The 12,318-nt window shown below is 35.7% G+C and overlaps 1 protein-coding gene across 50 annotated transcripts in view; it reads right to left on the minus strand.

Moving 5' to 3' along the window:
- The window catches only part of RIMS1 (regulating synaptic membrane exocytosis 1), a 522,383-nt gene that overhangs the window by 62,019 nt on the left and 448,046 nt on the right, over positions 1-12,318 (minus strand). For 28 of the 50 annotated variants that reach the window (XM_030809345.1, XM_030809347.1, XM_030809343.1 and 25 more), the window contains one exon: positions 7,710-7,945. The exons of 11 other annotated variants lie outside the window; for them this stretch is intronic. In XM_030809345.1, coding sequence (XP_030665205.1) covers positions 7,710-7,945 — 236 coding nt within the window. The remainder of the gene's footprint in view (positions 1-7,709; positions 7,946-12,318) is intronic. 11 more of the 50 variants (XM_030809340.1, XM_030809346.1, XM_030809342.1 and 8 more) reach the window with 2 other exon arrangements.

Consider the following 12,318-nt stretch of genomic DNA (forward strand, 5'->3'; position numbering starts at 1 on the left):
TTACCCAATAGTACAAGTTAAAGTAAATTGAGTAATTTCTAGTTTATAAAGCTGATATTTTACATTTATAGATGTCTTCTTCATAAAAGTTAAAAGTTGTATTAGAAATCATAGTCTCAGTTGTATGGAGCTTATTTGATTTGAGATCTGTCCTGAGATGAGGTATCCATGGGAATTAGAGAAATATTTCATATAGGTTTAGGTTCCACACAGATTTCTTTCTCATATCCCAGGAAACTAAGCACCATTTTCAACATTTAATCAATGGCCAGGGCAATCAGGCAGGAGAAGGGAATAAAGGGTATTCAATTAGGAAAAGAGGAGGTCAAATCGTCCCTGTTTGCAGATGACATGATTGTATATCTAGAAAACCCCATCGTCTCAGCCCAACATCTCCTTAAGCTGATAAACAACTTCAGCAGTCTCAGGATAAAAAATCAATGTGCAAAAATCACAAGCATTCTTATACACCAATAACAGACAAACAAAGAGCCAAATCATGAGTGAACTCCCACTCACAATTGCTTCAAACAGAATAAAATACCTAGGAATCCAACTTACAAGGGATGGGAAGGACCTCTTCAAGGAGAACTACAAACCACTGCTCAATGAAATAAAAGAGGATACAAACAAATGGAAGAACATTCCATGCCCATGGGTAGGAAGAATCAATATCGTGAAAATGGCCATACTGCCAAAGGTAATTTATAGATTCAATGCCATCCCCATCAAGCTACCAATGACTTTCTTCACAGAATTGGAAAAAACTAAAGTTCATATGGAACCAAAAAAGAGCCCGCATCGCCAAGTCAATCCTAAGCCAAAAGAACAAAGCTGGAGGCATCACACTACCTGACTTCAAACTATACTACAAGGCTATAGTAACCGAAACAGCATGGTACTTTGGTACCAAAACAGAGATATGGACCAATGGAACAGAACAGAGCCCTCAGAAATAATGCTGCATATCTACAACCATCTGATCTTTGACAAGCCTGACAAAAACAAGAAATGGGGAAAGGATTCCCTATTTAATAAATGGGGCTGGGAAAACTGGCTAGCCATATGTAGAAAGCTGAAACTGGATCCCTTCCTTACACCTTATACACAAATTAATTCAAGATGGATTAAAGACTTACATGTTAGACCTAAAACCATAAAAACCCTAGAAGAAAACCTAGGCAATACCATTCAGGACATAGGCATGGGCAAGGACTTCATGTCTAAAACACCAAAAGCAATGGCAACAAAAGCCAAAATTGACAAATGGGATCTAATTAAACTAAAGAGCTTCTGCACAGCAAAAGAAACTACCATCAGGGTGAACAGGCAATCTACAGAATGGGAGAAAATTTTTGCAACCTACTCATCTGACAAAGGGCTAATATCCGAATTTACAATGAACTCAAACAAATTTACAAGAAAAAAACAAACAACCCCATCAAAAAGTGGGTGAAGGATATGAACAAACACTTCTCAAAAGAAGACATTTATGCAGCCAAAAGACACATGAAAAAATGCTCATCATCACTGGCCATCAGAGAAATGCAAATCAAAACCACAATGAGATACCATCTCACACCAGTTAGAATGGCGATCATTAAAAAGTTAGGAAACAACAGGGGCTGGAGAGGATGTGGAGAAATAGGAACACTTTTACACTGTTGGTGGGACTGTAAACTAGTTCAACCATTGTGCAAGTCGGTGTGGTGATTCCTCAGGGATCTCGAACTAGAAATACCATTTGACCCAGCCATCCCATTACTGGGTATATACCCAAAGGATTATAAATCATGCCGCAATAAAGACACATGCACATGTATGTTTATAGCAGCACTATTCACAAGAGCAAAGACTTGGAACCAACCCAAATGTCCAACAATGACAGACTGGATTAAGAAAATGTGGCACATATACACCATGGAATACTATGCCGCCATGAAAAATGATGAGTTCATGTCCTTTGTAGGGACATGGATGAAGCTGGAAACCATCATTCTCAGCAAACTATCGCAAGGACAAAAAAACAAACACTGCATGTTCTCAGTCATAGGAGGGAATTGAACAATGTGAACACATGGACACAGGAAGGGGAACATCACACACCGGGGACTGTTGTGGGGTGGGGGGAGGGTGGAGGGATAGCATTAGGAGATATACCTAGTGCTAAATGACGAGTTAATGGGTGCAGCACACCAACATGGCACATGTATACGTAGTAACAAACCTGAACGTTGTGCACATTTATCCTAAAACTTAAAGTATAATAATAAAAAAAAGAAATAAATAATTCAGAAAATGAAAAAAAATGTACTCTTCCTTCTGTTGTGCAAAGTCCTTCCTTGTATACTCATCCTGATTTATTTGTGTTTTGATGCTCAGGCTTTACCTCTTCAAGAAAGCCTCTTGGAATGAGTCTCGTCCTTTCCTGTGCTTCCGTTCTACCTACCACTCCAACACTTGTATTTAATATAATTGTCTTTTCTGAGCTGAAATATTTATATGTGATTTGCCCTATGATACTGTGATATCCTTGAGAGCAGGAACAGTATGCCATTCATCCCTTTATCCCTAGTTCTTATCCCAGTGCCTGGCATGATGCCTAGCATGTACTAACCACATAGATGTTCAGTAAATACTTGAACTTATTTCAAAATCTCAAATGTGCTTGCACTCACTTTCTCTCTCTCTCTCTCTTTTCGCAAATTGGTTAAAAGCATGGGTTTGGCACCAGGTAGCCTGGGTTTAAATTCAGGCCCAATCTGTTATGAGACCTCGGGCAAATTACCCAATCCCTCTAAGTCTTAGTGTCTTCAACTTTAAAATGGGAATAGTATGTCCTGTGTCTTTTAGCTGCATAAATGTCTTCTTTGGAGAAGTGTCTGTTCATATCCTTCACTCACTTTTTGATGGGGTTGTTTTTTTCTTGTAAATTTGTTTGAGTTCATTGTAGATTCTGGATATTAGCCCTTTGTCAGATGAGTAGATTGCAAAAATTTTCTCCTATTCTGTAGGTTGCCTGTTCACTCTGATGCTAGTTTCTTTTACTGTGCAGAAGCTCTTTAGTTAATTAGATCCCATTTGTCAATTCTGGCTTTTGTTGCCATTGCTTTTGGTGTTTTAGACATGAAGTCCTTGCCCATGCCTATGTCCTGAATGTTATTGCCTAGGTTTTCTTAAGACACATGAAAAAATGCTCATCATCACTGGCTGTCAGAGAAATGCAAATCAAAATCACAATGAGATACCATCTCACACCAGTTAGAATGGCCATCATTAAAAAGTCAGGAAACAACAGGTGCTGGAGAGGATGTAGAGAAATAGGAATACTTTTACACTGTTGGTGGGACTGCAAACTAGTTCAACCATTGTAGAAGTCAGTGTGGCGATTCCTCAGGGATCCAGAACTTGAAATACCATTTGACCCAGCCATCCCATTACTGGGTATATACCCAAAGGATTATGAATCATGCTGCTATAAAGACACATGCACACATATGTTTATTGCGGCACTATTCACAATAGCAAAGACTTGGAACCAACCCAAATGTCCAACAATGATAGACTGGATTAAGAAAATGTGGCACATATACACAATGAAATACTATGCAGCCATAAAAAGGATGATTCATGTCCTTTGTAGGGACATAGATGAAGCTGGAAACCATCATTCTCAGCAAACTATTGCAAGGCCATAAAATCAAACACTGCATGTTCTCACCCATAGCTGGGAATTGAACAATGAGAACACATGGACACAGGAAGGGGAATATCACACACCAGGGCCTGTTGTGGGGTGGGGGGAGGGGGGAGGGACAGCATTAGGAGATATACCTAATGTTAAATGACGAGTTACTGGGTGCAGCCACCAACATGGCACATGTATACATATGTAACAAACCTGCACATTGTGCACATGTACCCTAAAACTTAAAAGTATAATAAAAAAATAAATAAAATGAAATAAAAAAAGAAAAAAATTGGAATAATAACATTTCATAAGTTTCTTGTGACCAATGAAGGAGTGAAATTGTATATACTCGTACAAACGTAACTTAAGAGGGCATGGAAAAAGCTCTAGAAAGGTAGATATATTATTTTTATCCACTTAGATACATGAATACTTATCATTCTTATGATACTGATTAGTATAATTTCAAAAGTGTATTTAGAAATGACTTTGCAAAGATTTGTAGAACCTTCCCAATAATGCCTTCATTTTCAAGTGAGGAGAAGATATAGGATATTATATGGAATATTATACAGTTAGTATTGAGTGAAGGGAGACAATTCCTTACATTACACAGGCTGGGCCACTAAAACCAACAGAGATTAAAAACTTTATATTTTAAAACCCAACCTGCAGTTTACCTAGAGGTTCATTCAATTCCAAAATATTTCTGGCTCAGGGACATTTTCTTAAAATTTACCATTCTTTACTACTTCATACCCTTTCTATCTATATTGAAAGTAAGGGCTGAAAATTAAGAGAATCCAAAGTTATTTTAAGAGAGACATCTAAGAGGGGCTTTCTTATGGGAGATTAAAATTAAGTAATATTTCATGGGGGAAGAGGAATCCAGAAATACAGATCTCATGGTCAGTGCAGAATCTGAAGCAATAAAAACTAACATTTCTTAGAATAATCCTGAATTTTGTTAAATCTCTGTAGGAGAGATGAAAGATAATTAAATTAATGGGGAAAATCACTAGTGGAAGTCCTAAGAAAGAGAAATACCAGGCTATGCACTAAAACAAAGAGGAGTGATAATTGAGGGTTATCAACATTTGTCACTTGCTTTAGAAAGATCAAGAAGATTGAAATCTAAGGATAGGCTATCAGATGAAAGGTAAAATTATTATGTAGAAAGAGAAGCATAAAATTTTGCACATAGAAAGTTCACAGGAGGACATCCCATTCAACCCATCATTATATAAGAAAATTGAGTTGTAGAGAGAAGTCAAAGTTCATTCAATGAGTCACTTTGGAACAGAACTACCTATTTTGGTATCTTGGCTTCATAATCCCATTTCCTTTTTGCACCTGTACACTGGAATCCAATCTCTGAAAAGAGGATATTCCATGAAGTTATTAACAATACATCTTCTGGGAAGGAAGATATTATTTGAAGTCAACATCTGACCATAACTGAGATAAAACATAAATGAAAAAAGCAAAGAGGCTAAGTGTTTTGATGACCATAATTTGAACCCATTACTTATTAATACAAAGATGAGCCACAAGTATAGTTTTTATGTAAAATTACTGCTGTGTTTTATAAGAAAACTATGTTCAAGTAATGAATGATAGGGTACTAACTAGCTAGAGGGGAAAAGAGGGTAAAGAGGGAGAAGAGGGAGAAGAGAGAGAAACAGAGCCTGGAAAGTTGAGGGAAGAAGTAAAACCAACTCTTAAACTTACACTCTCTCACATAAGAAACACTGGTTTCCTTCAAGGACATCAAATAACGTTTCCATTTCATTTAAGTATTTTGAAGTCTGGTGGTCAAAACCTTCTCCACCACCTCATGCTGTAAAGAATTACTTCAATACCAATAAAATCTATCCATCTGACAAAGGGCTAATATCCAGAATCTACAAAGAACTTAAACAAATTTACAAGAGAAAAACAACCCCACCAAAAAATGGGCAAAGAATATGAACAGACACTTCTCAAGAGAAGACATTTATGTGGCCAACAAACATATGAAAAAAAGCTCATCATCACTGGTCATTAGAGAAATGCAGATCAAAACCACAATGAGATACCATCTCAAGCAAGTTAGAATGGCAATCATTATAAAGTCGGGAAACAACAGATGCTTGAGAGGATGTGGAGGAATGGGAACACTTTTACACCGTTGGTGGGAATGTAAATTAGTTCAACCATTGTGGAAGACAGTGTGGTGATTCCTCAAGCATCTAGAACCAGAAATACCATTTGACCCAGCAATCCCATTACTGCGTATATATCCAAAGGATTATAAATCATTCTACTATAAAGATACATGCACACGTATGTTTATTCCAACACTGTTCACAATAGCAAGGACTTGGAACCAACCCAAATTCCCATCAATGAGACTAGGTAAAGAAAATGTGGCATACATACAGCATGGAACACTATGCAGCCATAAAAAAGGATGAGTTCATGTCCTTTGCAGGGACATGGATGAAGCTGGAAACCACCATTCTCAGCAAACTAACACAAGAACAGAAAACCAAACACTAAATGTTTTCACTCATAAGTGGGAGTTAAACAATGAGAACACAGGGACACAGGGAAGGGAACATCACACACCGGGGCCTGTCAGCGGGTGGGGGCCTAGCGGATGGATAGCAGAAATATCTCCTAGGAGGCCTAGGAGAAATATCTCATGTAGATGCAGGTTGACGGGTGCAGCAAACCACCACGGCACGTGTATACCTATGTAACAAACCTGCACTTTCTGCGCATGTATCCCAGAGCTTGAAGTATAATTTAAAAAACAAACAAACAAAACACCAAAAACCAGGAAGCACCACCATAAAAAAATTAAACAAAAGAAACAACACAAATGAAAAATGCCTCTTATACTTACTGTAAAGGAACTTGACTCTAAAGAAGACAAATAATTCTCCTTCATAACAAATAGAACCGTTCATCTGATTGGAAGGGCAAAGATGCAGATCTATCACAGGGATGCTAGCTATTCTAAATTCATTCTAATACTGTAATTTTAAGAGATGACTCAAATTTCCTACTTCTAATTTATTTGCCAATATATCCAGTAGAATGAATAATTTAAAATAGGTACTTTCCAGAATGCTGAGTGAGACATAAAAAGGATTTTGTGAAAGCTTTTTGGTATAAGTAAATTTTGTGATAAGGCTGTTGCTATTAAGGAACAGAAAATGGAATCAATGTTGGTTTTAAGAGAAAAAACAGTTGCTGACTATTTAAATTGCTTCAATATTTCACTTACCTTTGATTTTATATAGTATTGAGCATAGCAATGAATAATCTATCTGACCAATTTTATATAATTTTAAGCAGTGTTTTGTTATATTTTACAATACAAAAATAGCCACTCTCTCTTTTGTATTTGCTTTTTAAATATATACCTTTAGGACATTAAGCTTTTAAGCAGCAGAAAATATCTAAAACACATATTCGTATTAAAACATTACTCTTTGCATAAAACCACTGACCCATTTTTCTAAAGTAAAAATCGCTGCTGGGTTTTTACTTACATTGAAACTATAGCAAGTACAGTTCAATTATTATATTTATACAGTACCTTGAAGAGTATATGTCAAGTTGCACAACTGACCTTCTTTTCTATAAAAAGTATAGACATAGCCCAAAATAAGTAATTGAATTATGGAACATTTTGAAAAAGAGAACCCTGTTGCTTTTGTTGCATGTAAATAAATTTGGATGTTTAATACTTCTTTGCATTTCCTTGCATATTTGCAAATATGACCTTAATTTTTTTAATTAAAAAATCTGTCCACTTTACAGATTTAAAAGTGATACCTTGTGAAGAGAGCTGTACAGAAAAAATAAACCCATAAATTTAGCAGATTTTCAGAGACAGAAAAATAAATTTTCTTTTCAAAGAAGAACCAAATACATGCCACAATTCCATCACAAGCCATAGCATGAAGATCAACTTTTTCTCTCCATAAAAGAACTGAGTTGTTTAGGTTGAATTCACATCACTCACCTGTTTGACTAAGCTGGGATGTGCTTCTACTCCTTCGAGACACTATGGCAACCACTTTGGCACTAAGGCTGGATCTCCGTTTCTTTCCACCTGCTCCAACTGTACCCACGGCTGTGTCTGACTGGCTGCCGTCATTATGCTCCAGTGTGTACATCTCTCCGCTCACACTGGTGCTCTTCATAATGGCTCTTCCTGAAGTCCCCATCCGTCTGCCTTGCATTTTGGGGGTAAATGAACTATATTTACAAAGTAAAAACATATATGCATCCATAAATTACAGGTCAGCATCACTGAAATTCTAAATCTAATTTATTTTGAAACAATCCAGACACACTTTTAGGGGGAAAATGCAGTTGAGTAGTGGTTCTATACCTACAAATACTTTAGTATCACATCACCATCTGCAAAGTATTTATTACTAGACATGGCTTAAAACAATGCCATTTCAACATGGAATAATTTATAAACTTTTTAAAGATTGTAAAAATAAGTGCAACAAATGCCATGCAGGGGGAGATGAATGTTACTGACCAATTTTGTAAACAGTATAGTTACTATGTTACCAGAGAAAAACGAAAATATTTCAATTATTAAGAAAAGTTCATATATATTCCAGAGAGAAAAATAGTTTTAAAAACTTACACTCTTTAAATGTGCCACATAACAAGGCTTAAGAAATGAAAACAGTATTTGTTCTAATTTCCCTTTGGGATTCTAACTGACACATCTTGCTTAATGAGTCTAAGACTGCAAAGAAAGCAAAAACTAAAACAAAAACAACAACAACAAAATGCTTTTGGATTAAGTTTTCCCTCCTCCCTCCTTGTCCCCTCATGCTCCACTTCCTCCACACAAACTTCATCTCACTTCCTTCTTTCAGTGCCTCACACTCGCATGATGTAGGCTGATTTCTTTTTGTTTTTTTCTTTCCTATCAAAACTTGTCTACATTACCAGCTTGTACCAGTTCATCTGAATAGATTCCTTCTCTCCCCAAAGAATATATTATTGTTAATTATTTTATGCAGCATAGAAAGTTAGCTGGGAAAAACTCCTTTCTACTAGCCAAAGTAAAACTATGTCTGGGAGTTGAGGAGAAGTAGGGCAAGCAAGCAGGGAGCATGAATGTTAGGATTCTTACAACCTTTTAAATTACAATGCACATGCGGCTTCATTATCCATCTAGACCAGTACATTTCTGTCTAATAAAAACCTGGTTTGATACACCTAAAAAGACCCTCTTAATTTTATGTTTCCTCAAAATATTTGCAAAAACTAATTATATGACCCTTATTATCATTTTGATCTTCTTCATTTTCTACTTCTTGTTTTGAACTATAAAATACACACTAGCTGATATAGCATCTTTAACAGTGAGGACATTTAATATGTGAGTCAGAATAAATCCTAATATGATTATAAATTATAAAACAGAAAGTCTTGGGATTATATAAGAAGTTTGTTGTCATATATATAATGAGAGAGAAATTGGTATGAAGTGAGTTCAGAAAGGTGGGAGAGGAAGATCAGGAAGGAAAGTTTATAAGCTACGGAAAAGAGGTAAGACTGGTCCTTAGGATCCTTCATGGATTGTGAATTGAAAATTGAGACCTCTATTTGATGAGGACAATTTGTAATTTTTAATACTCAGCTGCATTACTTGAACTTGTCCACATCAAAATTCTGATAATAATAAATGATTCTTATTCTTTCAACTTATTCCAGTCAGTTTTTCATTAACTCAAAATTTTAAAAGTCATTTGCAAATCTGATAATTTTGCTATGCATTTTATATACATTTTTCGAGACACAAATGAGAGTATTATTACATATCATCAGTCCCAAACTGTTTCCTGTGGGATTTATATTCCCAACTCCAGGAGACTTTCTTTCCTGATAAGTATTATGGTCACTTCACCAACATATTTGAATGCATTATCTAAATATGCCACCCATCCTGAAGGCTACTCTATCTGCTTTTCTTTACTATTTTACTTGCAGAATTCTGCTGGAGAATCTACAGAAATGTCAGGATTTGGTCAGTTTCATAGTTACAATGTCCATGCTCAATCGAATGCCTGCAACAGAGAAAGCAGTGGTTTCTCATCTCTCATCAATTATTTTAGCCCACTCTCCACAGTGGTTATTGAAAACTTCTCTTCTGATGATTTTTTAACCTTTAAAGGAAAGTATGAATTAATTAACATGTACCCTTTTTTCTTCCCATTATTTCCATAAAGATGGAATTCTATTATAGCTTTAAATTTCCATCTCTAATATCAGTCACAAAAAAATACCATTGTGAAATTCTGGGCAATGTTCTTTAGTTTATAAAGAAGTTTAAGAGTATAGGGAAATGTCTACTATCATATTTTATTATTAAAATTTAAGATGAACTGGGAAGATTCAAAAGTTTATTTCATGGATAACCAATTTTAGCAGTGAAATATTCTACAGTTTTGACAAATAAAAGTTCTGGAAAAAAACAGAAAAAAATATACAACAAGTGTTATCATTGGGAGGGGGTTAAGTTAAATGAAAAATGATTGGGTGAATAAAATAGGTGCTTTTTTTCTCAAAAAATACATGTCTAGATGCTTAAAAGCATTCTTTTATGAGGACCTGTGTAGCTTCCTAAACAGTCTATAATATTATAATATTCAATGAAAAACATTTAAGGTATTTTCATTTCTTCTAACTGAGGAGGTAGTTCATAGAATCTAATCAGTCAGATTAATCTAATCAATCTGAAGATTACAGCACAAATATGCTTTCTACTGCCCCACTTCTTAACTTTCATTTGTTCTGCTTCTGTTTCTTGAAAAATTATTCCTGTCACTTATACATATCTGAATCTTTTAAGACACATCTTAAGGTTTTCTGCTTTATAAAGCTATTCAGTCTCTCTAGCTTCCTGACTGTTATCTCCTGGTCCTTTGTTTTACATTTTGTACTGGTTATATTGGGATTCTGATATTTCATAACAGCATGCACTTTATGCACTACTAAAACTGCTATAGCCCCCTTCCCATTGCTGAATGAATTGATTTATGAGTAGGAAGTGAAAAAAAGAGATCAGTATAGAAACATACTGTGATATAACCCATCTTTAAAAGTCAGACAAAATCCCTTTCCTTTTGATTCCCCCCTTCTTGTAGACTTTTTGCTGAAAAATCTCAAGTAGTTATTTATATATCCTCTCCTCCTATTTTTTTCTGAAGTAAGCTGAATCAGGCTTTGTCCCTAACATTTCACTAAAACTGTCTTTTATCAGTCGCTAATAACTCCACATAGCAAAATCCTGTCACTTACCAGTCTTTATCCTTTTGACCTCTCAATATGTCAAGCATTTGGCAAAGAATTTGATTCCCTTGTCTTGAAAAACTTTACTCTAATGGATTTTCCAAACTTGTGCCTCACTGGCAGGATCTTGATCCTCTTTTATCACTAAATGTAGGAGCTCCTCAATGCCTAGCACTTTGGCCTATAGTCTTCTAAATGAACTGAACTCCACAGATGCCTCGCCTGGTTCCAGGCTTTATGTAGTATCTATATGCTGCAGATCCCAATTATTTTCCTGCACCTTGTGGTATAGATACTACATGTGGAAATCCTGGACTCCGGATTTATGTATCTAGCTGTCAACTGACATATCTGCTTGGATATATCTAATAAGGCTCTCAAACATAAAGTGTCCAACCCCTCAAAAAACCTGCTCCCTCTCCAATCTTCCATATCACATTATAGGCACCCATCTACCCAACTGCTCAGAGTAAGAACAAAATATCCAATCTTGGAAGTAAGACAAACCCAACCAAACAAACAAACAAATTGGTTTTCTGGCCACTTTTCTTGAGCATTCCCTAACATGCTTGTGCACTGGCTAACAAGAGCACCTAAGGGTCATTTGACTCTCTACAGAAGTGTAAAATTTTGACTTAGTATTTACTCTTACAATTATAGTCCAAACATTTTATATTCTTTGTAAAGTTAAATGTTGATTTGAAAAAAAAAACTAATAAAGGGCAAATGATTACTATCTGGCTCTAGAGCGGATAACCGATAAGTCATAGTTTCATTGACTTAGAATATGTTATCCAGTTTTGAATCTAACTTAGTAATCTTAGTATTCCATTTTTCCCCAGTAACTATATGTATGTGTACAAAATTACAAGAGTTTCTTGGATCATCTTTGGAAACAGCTTGTTATACTGTTGGTTTTCTCACTAATTAATTAAAACTCCAACATTTGCTATTTTTCTGGTGATTATTGTTTTAATTTGGAGAATTATGTTCTGATAGTACTGGAAGTCCCACCAAAGACACTTAAATGAACTCCCTATTTAAGCCAATTAGCTGTGTTGTCCAAGCAGGGCATTTCATGGGCTCTATAAGCCCAAGGATGCCTTTTCCTGGCTTCTAGATTTAACCTCAAGAGGCAACAGCACAGTCTTCTTTCTGTTTTCTTTTTTCTGACTCTGGTTTTCTATGCATGTTTTTGTTTTGTTTTGTTTTGTTTTGTTTTGTTTTGTTTTGTTTCTTTCTGGTTCCAGTTCTTGGCAAGACTGGCTCTGACTCTGCATTGCTTATGACTAATAATACTTTCCCAA

The sequence above is a fragment of the Nomascus leucogenys genome, chromosome 3 (assembly GCF_006542625.1).
Source record: "Nomascus leucogenys isolate Asia chromosome 3, Asia_NLE_v1, whole genome shotgun sequence".
NCBI classification, from domain to species: Eukaryota; Metazoa; Chordata; class Mammalia; order Primates; family Hylobatidae; genus Nomascus; species Nomascus leucogenys.